The sequence below is a fragment of the Dicentrarchus labrax genome, unplaced genomic scaffold, assembly GCF_905237075.1.
Source record: "Dicentrarchus labrax unplaced genomic scaffold, dlabrax2021, whole genome shotgun sequence".
Taxonomy (NCBI): Eukaryota; Metazoa; Chordata; class Actinopteri; family Moronidae; genus Dicentrarchus; species Dicentrarchus labrax.
Window position 1 is genome coordinate 5,087,275 of NW_026136704.1, and position 18,795 is coordinate 5,106,069.

General features: G+C 40.2%; 1 protein-coding gene across 4 annotated transcripts in view; it reads left to right on the forward strand.

The window, feature by feature from the left end:
- bcas3 (BCAS3 microtubule associated cell migration factor) overlaps positions 1-18,795 on the forward strand; it is a 355,089-nt gene that overhangs the window by 25,710 nt on the left and 310,584 nt on the right. For all 4 annotated transcript variants that reach the window (XM_051398073.1, XM_051398074.1, XM_051398076.1 and 1 more), the window contains exons 8-11: positions 11,713-11,820; positions 11,935-12,011; positions 17,443-17,519; positions 18,152-18,235. In XM_051398073.1, the coding sequence (XP_051254033.1) occupies positions 11,713-11,820; positions 11,935-12,011; positions 17,443-17,519; positions 18,152-18,235 (346 nt within the window). The remainder of the gene's footprint in view (positions 1-11,712; positions 11,821-11,934; positions 12,012-17,442; positions 17,520-18,151; positions 18,236-18,795) is intronic.

Below are 18,795 nucleotides of genomic sequence, written 5' to 3' on the forward strand. Positions count from 1 at the left end.
GTAGAACCAGTCTCTCTCTACCACCCCCCCCAAAAAAAAAAAAAAAAAAACCAAAAAAACAATTGTAATGATAGTTATTGTACCATGATGTATGTTACTGGTATTGGAACCAACAAATTCCAATCAGACCAAACACACAATAAATGTGGTAAAATATCCATACAACTGGATAGGCAGTGATTTTCTACACAAGTAATGTGTATCTGGCTTATAATAATGGCATCAGGTCGTGTAATTTTATGGTGCAGTCCTACAAAAAAAGACATTGCTACTTTATCTCTCTTCTTTATAATTTTGGACACCACCTGCCACCTCCCGCCCCTCACATTGGCAGTAGATGCCATGCAACAGAACATCTATATTTAAATCTGCTTTAAACCCTGTAGTGAAATAACGCAGGTCATTAATTACATGGTCGCAAGCAACAAATTCCACTTAGCTCACACATGCATACAAACACTTTTGATGGCAAAAGCCCATTGTGGCACTAAGCCCTTGTGTTTCAGTGCATTTTCATGACAGGTTTAGCTCTGTGGACCGGATGTATCCCTCTTCTAAAGTGTATTAAATGGAAATCATCAAGCATTTGTATAAAACGAGCCCCAGATTAGGGGATTTGGAGAAGTGATGCTTTTTATCCACCATGAGGTTATGGTGTTCTTCACTGTCACATTATGACCACCCACGGACACACACACAAAAACACACACATACACATGCTCATGTTATCCAAGTTGAATGTGTAGGGAAGATGCTATGTCAGGCAAGTTATCCTGGAGAGTCTGTATATATTCGATTTGTACGTCGTCTTGGCTTAATGTGAAAAGCTTTATTGGTTATGTGTCCATGATGATCTCAGTCTTTAGAAAGGACGTCCTGCCAGAGCAGAATCCACAGACGCTTGTGATCTTTTCTTTCCTGGTCGGTAAAGTTTGTCTTCAATTTGTGGGAAGGAATGTCACGTTCTCCACTGAAAAAAAACAGAACAGTTTGGATGAAATCGTTCCTGAACCCTTTTGTCATGCCCCTGCGTGAAAATGAGAGTGGCTGTAATCTGGTCTTCCACTTCCCTCTTTTCATTGCCCCACACACGCACACAGACATACACACTTGTTCAGTGCATAGTCAGAGCTTCGGGGCTCAGGCTTCACTCTGGAGCGTTTATTTTGACTTGCATGTCTGTTTTATGTCTGTCGAAAATGTGTTCTGCCTCGCCAGTTTTCCCCCTTCAAATAGGAAGTCAGATTAAACTCAGTAGTACTGGAAGTGGTGCATATAAACACACCCGACAGGCTGAATGATTAGTAATGACTTTTCAAACTTCTACCACAACCTCATTCCCTAAACCAGGCCTCTGTGGTCAAAGCAATTAATATTTTATTTTACTAGCATTTAACCTTTTCCTTTCCTTTTACATTAAACTAAGTATATAGCAGTACTGTAATTTTCCTCCAAAGTCAGATGAAAGATAAATGAGCATTGGCTGGTGGTAGCACTGGTGGTTTCATATTTATCGCGTCTCAGAGTAAGTCTGATGTATTTGTAAAAACATTTTATCTTAAAGGTTCAGTGTGTAACATCTAGGAGGCTCTATTGGCAGAAATGGAATATGATATTCATAAGTATGTTTTCATTGGTGTATAATCACCTGAAAATAAAAATCTTTATGTTTTTTCGTTATCTTAGAATGAGCTGTTTTTATCCACACAGGGAGTGGGACCTCTTCTACGGACTCCGCCATGTTGAACCACCCAGTAGCCTAGAATGGACAAACCAAACACTGCTTCTGGATAGGGCTTTTCACGTTTTTTGTGAGTTTCAGGACCACTGTAGGTTATCTTACACGCTTGGTTGAGACGAGGGGTGTTCAGTTGGTTGCAATCTGCAATCTCACTGCTAGATATCACTAAATCCTACACACTGGACCTTTTAACTTAGGAAATGACTCCCATCTCTACCAACATTTAGGAGAGGACTTGGGACTGGCTGTGTATGTTAAGCCTGCAGATAAAAATCTTTCTATTTTCAGTGTTTTGTGGGTAAAAGTGTAATATAGTGACATCAAAGTCTCTCCAAGGAGCTGTCCTTCTCCTGCTGAAGGTCAGGGTTGAAAGTCCTTCTCTGAGGTAGAACTTAACTAAATACGCCCTGATTTGCCTTAGTTTTTTTACCCTGTTCCCTGTCTATTACCTGAGCCAGGACACTGTGATGGTGCATGCATATACAAAATAGTATGTAGAGATTCTTTTGGTATTCAGCATGCAGTCATCCTGTTATGGATTCACCTTCCCTCAGGTCCCCTAAGAGCATCTGCAGATTGCGACTTTGATCAGCCTTTCTCGTGCAGACTGGAAGGCCATATAACTCAAGGTCTCCTGTGACAAGAAAACCTGCGCCTTTACAGCTTGTAGAATTGTTAAGCTTTTTTTTTCCATGAGTGGTTTTAACTGGTCATTAACCAGTCTGGCTTCTTGTGTCTTCTGTCAGTCGGTGGCCTCTAACTGACAAAATAACAGTTTTACTAATCTGTTTTGGTTACTGAATGAAACTGGTGTAACGGTAAAATGTTTTGGTTGTTTGCTCTTTGCACTGACATCCAGTTTTTAGTGGAGGCCAGTAGGTGGGTGGGTGGTGTTATTGAGAGTGTCTTGAACCTCCAGTGGGTGGGGAGTTATTTGTAAAGGCAGGAAAGTGAGTTTTGAGAGCCAGAATTCTTAGCACCTCAAGTCATCCGCATTGTAATGCATAAATGTTGCATCCTGGCTTCAAGCTGTCCTCTAGCTGATTTCCTTATGTATAAGCAGATACAAAAATGCAAAGTTAACTTGTCACATTTCTAGATACAGCTTTAAGATGTCAGAGCAGAAGAAAGAACTCCTCCATGACCAGATGTTTCTTGTGTCAAGTGCTTCCACTTAACTTAGACGGAGAATTGGCACACAAGACTAAAATGGCTAAAATTGGATCTAATGCAAGCTATGGTTTGGGTAATGAATATTAATATCCACTTCACTGCTGTCAAACTGAAGAAGGAATAAGCTGGATTTATGGACTATATACATAAAATCCCATGTTGAATTTCTTTTCATTGTCACTCTATTTATTGTTGGGTAGTTCCTAAAGATACAAGACCTTTGTTTTGCCAGTACAGTCAAATTTAATGGTTTTGTATGCTTTTTTACACATTTTTAGTTATAATACAACACCTTAATACGCAAAGACCAAGAATGAGGAAGGAGAGGAGTCTGTACATGCACTGACAATCTACACACACACACACACACACACACACACACACACACACACACACACACACACACACACACACACACACACACAGGGCAGTGTGTTTCCAAAATACTGGCCATTATACTGTATGTGCAGTATTAAACAGTGAAGGAAATGTATTTCTGGCAGCTCTGCTGTGGTTGAACTTTTTACCCTAATTACTTTCCTACTAATGCCTGCAGCTTGCCGGAATCAATGTGGCTCCCTCCAGGCCCCCAGCAGGCTCTGATGTGGCCAGCGTTTGTTGAGTATGGGGGGGGGGGCTGCGTTTGAGCTGAGAATGAGACCAGTGGGAGTAAAAGACAAAACAAATAACAGGAGGGAGTAAGGACAAAATGTTGCAGTACCGTTTTTTCCCCAGTTTTCATGGAATTGTAGATGTAGATATGACTGTCCATGCACCAATGGACAAGAGGTCCTTCAAGTGCTAAGAAAACATGAGAATTTAAGCATGATATATAGTTCCGTCACAACTCCTTCTTCAGATAAAGTTGGTGACATGATTGAATGCTCCAAAACAGCTAGTAAATGTACGTTGTGATAGGATTATATGATCAGTTTCTGTATCCAAGGTCCAAAGTCAGCTTTGAATGTCAACAGTTCCCCTTTCTTGTTGCAGTGGGGACTACTTTTTCATAGGATGTCCTATCCCTCCAAGAATAAAATTCTGGGGAGAACTTTAAGTACTTGTTGAATGTTGGCATAAACTAGTGGATGTTGGCAATATTAATCTTAAATGTCGGGTTTCCGTATCCAGAAGGCCCTATCAGTTGAACCCATAGTGGAAATGCCATTCCTCAGAAGTTCAACAGTCTTTAGTTGGAGCATTAAACTTCTCTCTTTCAGCAGAACCAGCCTTGACTTCCCAAACCGAGGTTGTATTTGTTTAGCATTTCCACAGCATGTAATTGTCGTTCGTATTTGGGGAGCTTGTAAAACTTTGCACCAGTCGGAAATGTGGTGACGTCCCTTCCTTGTAAATGAATTTATTTGCCTGCTTTTTAATTCCTCCTCAGGCTTCCATCTATGCTTTCCACAGCCACATGAAATCTTGTGGTTTTGATCCCCTGGTTTGGTTCACGTTCATAAAAAGATGTGTGCAGATTCTCTCAGCCAGAGGGAAAGTGCTCATGGAATAAGCGCAGCATTGATGTGAAAATTAAAATAACAGATGTCAACATGTTTCATCAATGAGGAAGTACACAGAATAGATTGATGATAATGGGACAATAATAAGACACGCGCCATCCATAATGGTCCGTAATGACCATTGTAAACAGTTGCATATCTAAAAGTAAGACTTGCACATGGTTATAAAAGTCACATTAAACATTGTGTTATTAGGAAGTTTTCCAAATCTGGCACAGTGCAGCACAGTGGCAGAGCAGTAGAACAGAAAAATGACCCAAGCCAATCCAAAAGGAAATGGATTCAGCAGGTGTGCCCTCTGGTTGCTTTACAAGCATGGCAATTTAGGATTAGAAAAATCCAATTTTGGACTGTTTGGACTTTGACCCAAGTCAAGTCTAATAGTTTTCACTGTGGGTGATCTTCCTCGCCACTTAAAGTGAATGCTGTGCCTGGAGTATGCCTTGGTATTGTTTAAAAGCACTGGATACTGGTGCCAAGCGTTTCTATTTTTCTATCTTCATCATCACGGATTATGAGTAAAAATAGACTATGATTGATGTATGACTCATGCATGAGGCTGATTCATCACTTTATTCTTCACTTTAATAGAGACATTGGCATGCATGCTATTTCTTCGCATCACAATTGAAGCATTGCAGCGCAGTATCATTGACTTCACCCACTTAAAAAAATAAAATAAAATAAATATTTATATACTTTGTTGATACCTTGACTTTTCATATAGCTTTACCAGCAGGTAAAAGATTTCACTAAGTGTCTTTCAGATGCTAATGGTTTTCTGAGGATGTATCCCAATGACATGGGTGATCCCTTGATTCCTATGATCAAATTGCACTTCAATTTGTACACCTGTCAGCCTCAGGTGTACAAATGCTAACATGGAAAACTGAGATGGTGAACATGGTAAACATTACCTGCCAACCATCGGAGAGGATGATAGTGCACTGATGTTTGCATTTAGCTTAAAGCATAGAGCCTAACAGAGCCGCAACATGACTTTGTCTTGTGTCTCTTTGACAAAAGAAGTTAAACTTCTCAACTGAATTTACATTTTTTCTTTTTTGTCTCATAGATATTCTTCTTCTTCTTCTTCTTCTTCTTCTTCTCCTTAATAAAATAGTTATTTATATCTAAATATCTAATCAAAGAATAAGTAAACAAGACTGAGAATCTAGCCAAGAATGAATTGCCAACTTTCTCATGTTCTGTTACCATCTTGCACTTTGTGTGTTCTGTATCTGGCAGGGCCACTCTATTTTCTCCTTAATTTCTGAAGTAGCTTCTTGTCCTATCAAAGGAAGTAAATGAGCCAAGCCTCCTTTCCTTCATCTCCCTCATTTTGTATCCTTTCAGACCCAAGGGCCAGTTTGAGTAATAGTAATTGACACATTGATCTAATAGGGCCATCATAATAGGCCTGTTACTGAGCTGGGGAATGGTGCTCGGCGTCACCTTAACATGTGCAAGGACTGACATCCCGCCATGATCCATAATGATAATTGTGATTTAGCCTTGCTTTCAACCTACGCCCCAACGTCCCCAGCATCAGGAAATCTTATTACATCTGACCCTGCATTGCCTCCATTAGAACTGGGTCATTTGTTAAAATACTGCAAAAGCAAAACAATTGAACCCTGTGCCATTTTGATTCTATAATAGCGGGTTATCATTGTCCCTTTGAATCAATTCCAGAGGCCCATTTTTCGGGATAGAGCTTTGAATTGGATTGATCGGACTCTGATAATGCTGAAATCGATGATGCAGCCGCCTGAAAGTAAATTATCGTCGGGTGAAATTTTTGTATTAATCTTAATGCATGTATTCTTGATGGGTAATGGTAGCCGTGCTCGTACCGCGAGGACCTTTGAAATGTTGACGGAGACGTTCAGGACCATCAGGAGAGAAAAATGAATCAGGGATTGCTCTAAACTTTTTTTCTGTGGCACCTCTTTTATCTTCTCCAGTAAGCATTCACTGAGATTGGAGGATGGAACACACTTGCGCTAATACCCAAGCAGTCTCACACACAAATACACACGCACATACAAAGTACATGTGCAGTCCTGGGACAGTCTTCTAATTCCAGGCCTGGGCTAAGAGATCTGAGGGCTTATTTGGTGCCGCTACTGTCCAGCCGCTGGCTTGGAAAACATACAATAGCCACACTAGTTCGTACCTGTACCTATAAATGCCTATATGTGTGTGTGCACATGTGACACGTACTCCCATCGGGTTTAGCTCATGTATCAGTCTTCAAGATGGTTGTTGGATGTTGTTGCAGCAGTTATTTCATCTTGCATCTCTGGGTGTGTGTTCCTGCCTTTGTCTGCGTTGAGAAAAATGTATTGTGTGTCAAAGTACCGCCTCTGATGTTAACTAAGTAAGTGTGTGTGTGTGTGTGTGTGTGTGTGTCTGTGTGTGTGTGTTTGGCTGTGTGTGTGTGTGTGTGTGTGTGTGTGTGTGTGCGTGCGTGCGTGCGTGCGCGTGCGCGCGCTAGCAGTGCTGGGTGAAGGCTTTTGTGCCCATGGTGTCAGCTGCAGCTCGGAATCATGGTCCTGCATCGGCTCAGAGCAGCAGATTCTTTGACAGCTGTGCATACAGTTTACAGACAGTGTTCCATAGGATTGTGTTGAAACCAGATTATTGTAGCTGGAGAGTAAAAGCTCACTGACCGGCTGTTTGCTGTAACTGCAGTTACGTGGAAAGGATTACCAACATAGGATTTTATGATGAGCCTTTTCAGTTAGATTGGTTACTTAGAAAGGGGGAATTAGTGTTCCTTCAACATTCTCATGATGTTATGCATTTTTAGCTATTTTATTGACATTTCATGTAAAATAATGGCCATCTTTCTGCAGATATAGTCCTATAATGTATTATCTAACACTAAACAAAGAGAAGCTACCCTAACACTGCAGTTAGAGCAGCTGTATTTTATTTGATTACAATATGTACCACAGTCGATTACAATACGTTCGTCGCTCAACATATACAATACATTCCTAAATTTGTCTCTCTTTTCATTTTGTGTCACAGCTGTATTGACACTGTTGTCTAACTAAAATATGATGCACAGTCCCAGATGTGGGTTTTTGTTCTAAATAGACGACTTTAAAAGGTATACATCTTATATACCTTGACAAGCCACTCATATATAAGGTTTCCCACACATCTTGAAAAACTTAAATAAATTCTACTTGATTTGAACTGTTACTTATAAGCTGTGGCAAAATTAATGTTACGGTTTGTGAGCAAATGCTGTCCTGTATTGTCAAGAAAACCCCTGGAAAATGTCCTGGAAAGGTCCTGGAAAACTATTTCTTAAAAAGAGTGGGAACCCTGATATATACTTAAATGCGCTCAACTAGGGTTCCAAATTATTATCAGTTACAGTGACCTTTAGAAGAAAACAGAAGGGTTTTGGGGTTTTTTTTTTGGTTGTTGTTTTTTGGTTGATCAAGTGCTTTATTATAATTTTCTGAGATATTATGTCCTATATTTTTTAACATTAAAGGGTAGAATTCAATGTTTTTTTATGATAACACTAATATAGTAGATTTCATAGAATATCAAATGTACATGGTATTATTATCATGCCTCGCTATACCATGGTTTTGGTATAGTGCTGCAACCCTACACTCAGCTGTATCCAGATGGGGTCAAGGGAGATGTCTAATTTTAAAAAAAACAGACAGATTCTTATACTGTTACTGAAATAAAGAGCTTTTAACCTCTTCCATTCTCTTGAAAATATAGCACAGACATATACGTCACTTAAATGAACAGTATTGTAGTTCCAATGTTGGTTATCGCAATTTAAGTTTAATTTTAGTTGCCAGTATTAGACTTCAAAAACCAGGCCCAAGCCAGAAAATATTGTGAAACCCCGACCTAGCTTTGCTTTTGTCAGTCCTAGAACCTCGTTCTCCTCAAGAACAGTTGTAGTTCCAACTTTGGCTCTTCGTTTGCCAATACATACAGCACAACTTCCGCAAGCAACAGTCTGCAGACACTAACACTGTTTGGCATTTGCTGTCATATTGAAAGAAAGGTTTAATACTTGTAAGGCATGGCAAATGCACAAATACACAAAGACCACGTCAAAACACCATGGAAACAAGGGTGGCAGAGTTGTGGGGGGGGTGAAAGGAAGGGGAAGAAAAAGCTGGAAAGAGAAGCTGGTTACTCTATCATCAGGCCCATTAAGAGCTTCCCCCATTGGAACACTTAGGCAGCATTCAGACTGACAAAAGCAATGTGTCAAAAATGCAATCTCCTTGTTCTTTTCAATTAGACTACTGCATTTTGGTGCAGTGGGTTGGAGGGTGTTGCTGCAGAGGCATGCTGTATCATTAATCCTGTTAATCCTGACCTGGGATTTTTCCATGACTCCGTACTGATCCATTCTGTTACAAAATGGACTGGCCAATCAAATGCAAAATGAAATTTCAGGTAAAAAACAATGTTGCATTTACTGTGTAGAAACATGCAAAAGGTTCAGTAAGCTTTGTACGTTTGTACAAACACACCCAAAGGTGGGGTCAAAAGCCTGCCGTTGTAGGAATCGATAAGGCATAATAAATTGTTCAAATGGTGTTGCGCTTGGTTGTCCACAAAAAAGGTGTGAAGAATTAAAAAGAGAGCTTGAGCTCATTAACCAATGACATTCCTAACCTCAATAGCAAATATTAGCATGCTAACATGCATGATAGCATTGTTGGTCATAGTGAAAACATTAACATGCTTACATTAGCATTTAGCACTGTTTTGCCTAAGTACAGCCTCATACCACTGCTAGTGTGGGTGTAGTTTTGCAATGTTTATGCAATTTTTCATGCACACTAAGCCTTGCTGGCTTTTTGATTTGATTTATTTGACATCTCAAAATATATACCTTGTCAAACGCTGTAACAAATACATACATATTCATTAAAATGTCGAAGATAACAAAAGAATCTGAAAGATTTCCATTGTGACTCACTGATGTTGGTAAAAATCGACTCGACCAGAGATATCACACTTTTCCCCAAGTGTTTACAGGATAAGGATATTTTTGTAATGAGTTTTAGATGTTTACGTTGCTCTGTTACACAGTGATTTATATTCTAAAATGGCTACTTTGCTCCACTGTTTGCCTTTGGTACACCCAGTGTGTGCATGTGTCAGAGTTTTGAATGGGATAAGCAGATCTCTTTCCACCATAAAGAAGAAAAGGAGCAATGGTAATGACTGGGAAGGCAGACAGACCTTGACACAGTAGAGTCGGTCAGTGGAACATGGTGTGCTGCAGGAATATTCAACATGGCTGAGGTCATCTGTGTCTTGTAATGGATGAAAGTCTTCACATTATGAGTTCGTCATTTGAATAATGTCCAGATTTCTCTCAGTGACTTGGCAATAGCTGTCCACTGTTTAAACTTGTTATTTCCTAATCGTGTCTTGCCCTGCATGGCTCTAGTCTGCAGGAAGGGGGTTTCCTTACTGATCAAGTTGTCAAATCAGCCTTCCTAACCTTCAGAATTTAAATACAGTCAACGCTAGCCTGCAGGTGTTTTTGTAATGTTACTTTTTTGATTCTGAACTCCATTTATAGTATTTCCACATTTTGGGTCATTGTGTTTACAGGCACAATTTAGCTTACTTTGACCTCCCTCTTGAATGTCCATGCTGAGACTGATGAAGCATACAACTGCACTCAGTATGCAGAGGCAGACTAAATAGGCTGTTGAAAGCACTTAGTCCTATGGCTCAAGAAACAAAACTAACACCGCATTTCACCCCTGCATCCTCAGCCAACGCGGCACCACAGGCCTCGCCAAGGGTGACAGAGAATAGAGGACCGGTAGAAGCTTTCCTCGCACAGAGAGGGAAGGGGCACAGGGGACGGGGGGTTGGGGAGTCTTGCTTGATTAAGATTTATGTCTAAATTTTCCTTCACCAGCAGTCACTGCCTGCTGTTGGAAAGGCTCCCTCATGTAACCTTCTTCTTTGCCGTGTTGATAGAAAGGCTTCTTGTAAATGTGTTGCATGACAAAGCATTTCCCGTTTTGCCCTTCATTTTACTCCCTTTCACTATGTGGACCCTCAGAAGGGGTCGGCCAGTGGGACATGGTGGAAACAAACACTATGTGAATACTCCAGGGAGCTGCTGAGAGAAACAATGTAGGGATGGTTGGAGCTAAATGTGGTCTGATGTGCAGTTTATTGGCAGACGGTTTGACGTTGTCTCCCTGAATTTTCACAAAAGACTCTGATTATCCGGGATGTACATCTGTTTGTTTTGAAATAGTAAATTTTCCTTGTGGGCATCCCTTTGAAATATAAAAGAATTGCGTGCGAGGGCTGCATTTGCCACAATGTTAGCGATGATGATGGAGATTGTCAAGTTAGCTAGAAAAGAGGTTGGACACATGATAAGCCAGTGGCTGGCTAAGTCTCAAATGCGATCTTACAAAATTGTTGAAATAGCTGGATATTTTTTGAAAAAAAAAAAGATTAGTGCAACAGCTGTGTTCCACATAATTCTTCTTAAGAAAGTCTGCTTTTCATATTGGCATGTACCCTCTTTGGGCTTTTGAATGTCCAGATCAGTGCTTTTTGAGTAGTTTAGGACCTCCACTAGGGGTCGCCAAACTTCATGGGGGGTTGTGAGGCCTTCTTGATTTTAAGGCCTGCTAGCAAACTTTAGAACTATACAAGTAGGCCTATATCTCGTATATCTGGTTTGTAAAATAAAGTAAATTGTCTAATAGAACAGTGGACTAGTGCCAGGGAGAAGTAAACTTTGAATTTGTAAAAAAGAAGCATATCTAGTAAATAATACATGATAATGACAGAATTATATAAAATGTTTCCTAAACAGTCACTCTGATAGGCCCCCTTTGTAAAAACAGAAATCAATTTCATCAATATCCTTTCATTCTTCCTGATTATCAAAGATGGTAAAAATTAATTATTCATAGGACCGTCTTTACAAAAAGGTAAAAAGCGCTTGAACTGCGTTAGTTGGGTTGCAGTTACTCGAGTAAAAGGTGGTACGTTGCTGTAGACAGTTGTATTTGGTGGTTGAATGCATTTTTTAATATGTGAAGGGAGTGTGATTAAGTTAAAAAGGGTGTTAAGTTGCTCTCTAAAACATAGTTTGGTCATAGACACATTTTGAATTTTGTTTAATACTCAAATCTCTACTGCTTTAGTTACGTGTGTTTCATCAGTTGTTACTTGAGGACTGCATAAAGTATTTAGAGACTGACTGTATGTGTTTCTTTTCAGGACAAGCCCTCCCTACTGTTGTGCTGACCTGTATTCTCTACGGACGGGGGAAATGGTCAAATCAATTCAGTTCAAGACGCCCATCTATGATCTCCACTGCAACAAACAGTATGTCTGTTGGACCAACTGATCTAAAAAAAGAAACTCAAGACCCTGATATTTTATCATACACTGCATGTATTATTTTCATTCAATTAATGTACTATTTTCTCCCTCTTCAAGCATTCTTGCTGTGAGCCTACAAGAGAAGATTGCAGCGTTTGACAGCTGCACCTTTACTAAGAAGTTCTTTGTTACAAGTAAGAAACTTAAACACATGCATTTACTACATAGAAATCTTCACCCAAGTTTAAAAAAATGCAGTATAATACCTGTTTTTGAGGATTATGTGTGTGTCCATAAACCTATTTTAGAGTTTAAGATATTTTAGCGGTATCTTACCTCTGTTTTTCTGACTTCCTATTTGTTTTATAAAGGAAAAATCTGCCACATTTTATATGGATGTCGAGTTAGTGTTGATGGAAAATTCCTCACTGCAAGATATTTTTATGGAAAAAAGTCTGCAAAATCTGTCATTTGACATGTACAGTGATGTAGTTTGTATAAGGGAAGAACTATTCATACTTTGCAGTCACATGATTACCATGGTTACCTGGCGGGCAAGAAACATATATTTACATATATCTGTTACCTTACACCGCACAAAAAATGAAAGCCTACAAAAGTATGGATAGCTATCTTTTTTTCAAGAGTGGATGGGTTAACAGCGCTGTCGTATGGGAGGTGAAAAACAGGAATATCTTCATAATGAAAGCTAACGGGAGTGTTACTAGTTAGCTAGCTAACGTTACCCGCTAACGTTTGCTAACGTTTGCATGTTTGTAGCTATACACAAAGTGACATCTGTTCCATCGTGTGATGATGTCTTCATCTGAATATGTACACCCTGCCTGCCGCCAATGACAGCTTGATAAGCAACGTAAGTTTAAAAAAAACCTTATACTAGTCTGTATCATATATGGCTAACAGGATGTCAGACATTGTAGCCTACCTGCTCATCCACTCCACATAGCATCAGACAACAGACAAGAGCAGCTGGGGCAGCGAAATGCCTTTAACCCTGTTAGCAATCTGTTAGGTTGTAACGTTAATGTAGTAGTAATAACTGTACCATAGTATGTATGCAAAGTAACTGTAAGTAAGTAGACGCAGTACAGAACAGTAACGTGTGTACTGTAACATGTATTCTTCTTCTCATCATATCATATCAAATCACGTACATATGATATATATATATATATACTTTTGTATAGTAAAACTGGCGACGTCCTGGCAAGATCCTTGATTAGTTTACTGGGTTCCGTTGCTGGAGAACGATGTTCTTGCCCGCCAGCTAGTAGTTGTGACGTCACGTGCAAAGTATGAATGGGCTGTTTCAGTTTGGTGCCTGAAGGTAACTTATGTGTGTATCTTGTGCTATGTGTAAAAAGAAATGGTCAAACTGCAGGAATTAATTTGCTTGGCAATGTTGTCTAACTGATCAGCACCCAGCAGCTAACTTGGCTTGCTCAGGGGGTGTGGGTGTGAGAACCTTCCTGCAGTACATACTGGTACACGTAGACTCTGCCAATATAGCACGCACTGGGAAATGTATTGCTTCAATTGACCCTTCCCAAGCCCTGCCCCTCTTGGAACCTCAGTCAACTCCTTTCCTGTACTCCTGTAGATATGCTCCCTATGTTGAAAAGACAACCGCTTTCTGTAGATGGTTAATGGATAAAAGTGACATATAATCACATCTTAAATTAGATAATTAGATTAGGTAACAAAACGCTAACTAGCTAGCTAATCTATCTCAATCTTTACGTAGCTAATTAGCTTCCATTTTGCCAACATTAGCTATCAGATGTATCTGGCCAGCTAACGATGGATGTAAATTAGCTAGCTAGTCAGCTAGCGTTTTGCTAACATTTGCTAACTTAAGGTGTGACTATATGTCAGTTTTATCATTTAACCCTCTTCCAAATGTGGTTGTCTTTAAAACATAGACGAGCCTAGCACATAGCACATCAAAGTACAGGATAGGGCCGAGGCTTGCTTAACTGTCATTGGAGCACAGAGAGAGAGAGAAAATGGGCTGGACTGAAAATTCTTGACTACATTTACCATCATCCCTGATTGGACATGTTATTCAGATTACAAAGAAGTTAGATTTTCTGTAGACTGCAAATTATTTTAGTTTGTTGCCAATGGAAACATTTATGAAATGTTGGATCTGACCGCTGTGTTCTGTACCATATGCAGTAGCACAAACAAACAGCGCCAGTCGTGTAAGATGGGTTGTTTTTTTTCAACACTAACCTTGCCAAACATGATCAGTTATTCTATCATGCTGGCATCACACAAGCCAAATAAACACAAAGCAGATCATTGATTATAATGCAAGCAGCCACCAAGGCCCGCTGCAGTTTGGTTCTCTCAAGCTTTGCATTGCAACTGAAGTGCTTTTATCAAAACATGATGTGAGGCCCTCCTTTTGAAGCTCAACACAAGAAAACTGTTTACAACACAGCTCTTGCATCCTCCTGGCTGTACCTGCCATGTCTGCTCAAGGAGGCTGTGAAAGAAAGGCCAGACTGTATTACATGGCCATTGCTGTCCACTTAAGTCATTGACTGGAGTAAACTGACCTTACTGGCTGGCTTTAATGTGTCTCCTCTTTGTCTGCCTGCCTTCCCTATCAGTGTCTGGGCCACAGGAAACCAAACATGCTCAATAGTTATTAATCGTTTCTGAATGCAGGGGCCTCCTCTTCATAACGTTGTTTGGTCTGTTTGGGCCGTAAAAGCAGTAAACAGAGGGTCCTGTAATGTGCTGCAGCTCTGCTTCAGATGAGCCATTCTACTATTGTATGTCCGTTTCTTCTCCAGGGATGTGATGGTGGACATGTCATGTTTTTATGAGCACTTAAGGCTCGTCCCATGTTTATGTTCTTGCTTTGCATTCAAGTGGTGCATACTGTGAGCGGGGACTTGATTCCACAGCCTTGTCTTTCATGTCTAACAACTCACAATGATCATGGTTTGGTACCTACTGTGTTTTCATACAGTAAAAGTGTGTCTGTCGCTGCTTGTATATTCGTGCCATGTAATAACAATAATCACGACTCTGACTTACCAGCCTTTTAGTTTTAAAAGCCCAATGTGTGACATTTCTATCAGGATCTATTGTCAGGGATGGAATATAATATAAATATACTGAATATTCATTCCTAATTTTTGTTGTTCACATTCATTTAGAAATGTGGCCCATATCAGATTCCAGTGTTAACAGGTCAAGCTCCTGAAATGACTCGCATGACGATCGTAGTGAGTGAGATGTGAAAGTCGCACAGATTATGATATGACCTGTATCTGATTTGGACCACAGGAGTTTTAATCGAAAAGATCAGATTCCATGTGATTTGTGCTGTTCACACATAAAGAACTCTGATCGGAGTCACATGTGACCATATGAGCAAAGAAATCTGATGTGGCTCACTTTGGCCTGCAGTCTCATTCTCCATTTATCCCCTCATAGCTTTCACAACACTAAAAATCAGACAGATGTAGGGTTTATTAGAGTGCTCAGAAAACTGTACTTGTCCAAAGCAACGTCCATATCTGGCCCTGGGTTTGGTTGGTTGGTAAAGATAATTCTATCCATTTCTTTCACTAATACAATTCATCCAGCCTTACATTTGGAGCTGGATGATTTGAGACCTCTTAGCTTCTCAGCTAATTACATTTTTGATTCTCTTTGTCTGAATCATAAAACTACCTTGAGCCAAAAACATTTAGTGTAATGTACAAACAATGCAGCGATCTTTCCAGTGTGCTCGACTTGTAGACCTGCACATCAGCTGAGCTGCTCACAAGGTGTGTTCATGCATACAGATCAGAGTTGCTCGTACAGTTTTGACTGTAGGACAGTGAAATCCTCACACTGAGAATACTCTCATGAGTACATGAGTGCATTTGCTTGTGCAGATCTCTCTGTTTTGTTCACATTTTGTAGTCATTACTCCGCTCAAATCTGTTTACTCTCTCTCTATTTATTGCAGATTTTTCCATTGACTGGGTGAGCTCTGTCTGGTCTGTCTGCAGTGACACATGTTGACGCAGGCTGTTTTTCATGTTGATCATCCAGTGCATCTTGGCTGCAAATAAGGATTTTGTTGGCCTGTTGAGAGACGTTGTTGGCTTGTGCTAGGCCTGTACAGTTGTAGGAGGATCACAGTGTATATTGTAGGGCCTTTATTTACAGTTTACTATATGAGAATAAGGCAGTTACTGTTATTGGTAGAAGTATTTCTTGTTGAAACAGTAGCAGCAGCATCAATAACAGTAGATGTTTTATTTAGTGTCTAACTTTAGGAAACTTGTAAAGAAAATGTAAAGTTGAAATATGTAATATCAGCCTGTGAGGACCACGCTCACAAAGGTCTTTCTGGGTTCGTCTTTTGAAAGCCTGAACCCTGCTTTTCTTTTCCTTTCATTCCACCTATCGTGTATGTTTCCTCTCCCTGCTCAGCCCCCTGCTCTCCACCCAGGATGTCAAACACATGTTATCTCACCGCCCGGGCTCCCTTCAGCCTTGGAGAGGCACAAAAGGCTTCTCTGGCGTTACCAGCAGCCCTTGTGGCTTACCTCAACCCCCCCCCTTCTCCCCACCAACCCCTTCCCCAACACAGCACACTAAATTACTGTCTCCACCTCATCTGCTCCCTGAGCACTAAATTATTGTCAGCAAACCATTTCCCCCACACCTCCACGCACTTACATTAGGTCTGTGTGTGTGTGTGTGTGTGTGTGTGTGTGTGTGTGTGTGTGTGTGTGTGTGTGTGTGCGCGTGTGCGCGTGTGCGCGTGTGTGTGAGAGAGTGAGACTAGTGCCCGTGTTCTCAAACACAGCGGGTGTGATCATTATTGGATCAACATTTTGTTTCCCGTATGTTTACGCATACTGGAAACAGGCAGACTGTCACTGTCTGTTTCTGCTAGCATTTAAAGATATTTATGACAGTATCAATCATCTCTTCACTCTGTTTACAAGCACATGTTTGCCTGTTTTTGGTTGATTCCGTCTTGCAGCAGGAGTGATAGACAGTCGGACTCTCAGTTTTGGTGTTAGTCATAGCAATCCGCGTCCTTGTTTACTTCCACATCTGTTGGAGTGGGAAGAGAAAAATACGTTCTTACAGTGTCCGAGACATTTATCTGTTTGTGAATGCACAGCTTTGTTTGTCGTTTAGGATTATTGGTCGCTATTTTTATTTCTGCTGACAGTACACCGATTGTGTTTGCGTGTAAATGTGTGCATGTTTGCGTGTGTGTCCCCGCAGGGATTACTGTGTTGGTCAATCAGCGGAGGAGCCATCCTCAATTTATTGGGTACCACAGTCTCCATTAGGTCATAGTGTGCACACACACAAGCACACAGACACGTCACCCTCATTAGACTCCCATTTATCTTCACAAACAAGAGACTCCCCACAAACACATTAATGGTTTAAGATAGTTACAGACACTCTTCAGGGAGGGGGATTATGAAAGTCCCTGCATATGTGTTCCTGATTTTTTTTTTTTACTTTTGATCATGAAGTTATTTACCAAAATGTGTATGAATGTTTATTTCTATTGTAATTATCATTGGTGCCCCTATTAGCCTGACCATCTTTGTGTCTTTTCAGGTTGCTATCCCTGCCCCGGCCCCAGCCTCAACCCAATAGCTCTGGGAAGCCGCTGGCTGGCCTACGCTGAGAACAAGGTAGTCTACACACACTCACATACACACACACACACACACACACACACACACACATCCTTCGCAGAAGTGCCTTATCAGAAAAGCGACATATTTACTATCCAAAAAATGCATTTTATCTATTTCCTGCCTCTTTAATCTGTCTGGATAAACAACTCATTCCAAGAAGAGTCCAAAAGAGATGATAACATTTTGAAAATCAACAGATGCACGGGAGTTTTCTGTTCTCTCCTGTTTAATGGGATTGTTAAGTATTTACACAAACCAGAATGTTCTACTGCACACTCTGCAATACATTTAATGCACAATAGTGTTTTGGTGCTGGCCCACTCAAGTAATTGACAGATGGGACCACTGTTTGTGTGACTGCATAAGGATTTCCAGAAATGACAAAATCTAGTTTTTTTTAACCGTAAGAGTAATACTGGGGCAGAGCCATTCAAGTGATATTGTATTTGAAATTAAATCAGTACAGATTGGCTGTTTGGTTTCGTAATGTTCCTTTGAAAGCAAAACCAATTTCCTCCCAAGAGTGAAGAGGGGAGGCTTTTGGATGTCTGAAATCACAGTTAATTTCCCCACATTTTTTCCCTTTTCGTACATCTATTTATCTGTAAATCTTTGTGTCTTTGCAGTTGATCAGATGTCACCAGTCTCGTGGAGGAGCTTGCGGTGACAACGCACAGTCTTATACAGCCACAGTGATCAATGCAGCCAAAGTGAGTGACAATACATGCACACATTGACCTGTTTTTCCTTTTTTTCTTAATTTCTTATGTATATACCTTAGGCTTGTTACCTTGAACACTTCAACATGATTGAGCTGAAGTGCTGGATATCACAAACTTATGACCAGGCAATCATTTATTTTGTGTTGTTCCATAGATAGGGCTCAGCATTTAGAGATTTTCTTTGTTTTTTCCTAAAAATATATATTTTTTGATAATGGAAATATCTAAGTAGTATAGAACTACCGAGTATAAAACACTATTCACAGCTCAACCCTTTTAGTTTTCGTTTTAACCGTTGACAGTAAATATAATGGAGTTCCGGGTCAGTCAAGTGAAGCCAGTGCAGAAGTGTCTTAAACTTGCATTCTTTCTAATGGCCATAGGGGAGCAGCTCCATAGGCTACAAAAAACAAGACACTGAAGGCTACTGTGCCACAGATGGGGTAATGGTAAACCTCAAGTGGATTATAAGTACATCAAAAGTGTACTTAAATAAAAGTACTTGTTACAGTCCACCACTGTATTCAAGATTTAAATTTTTCTGCAAA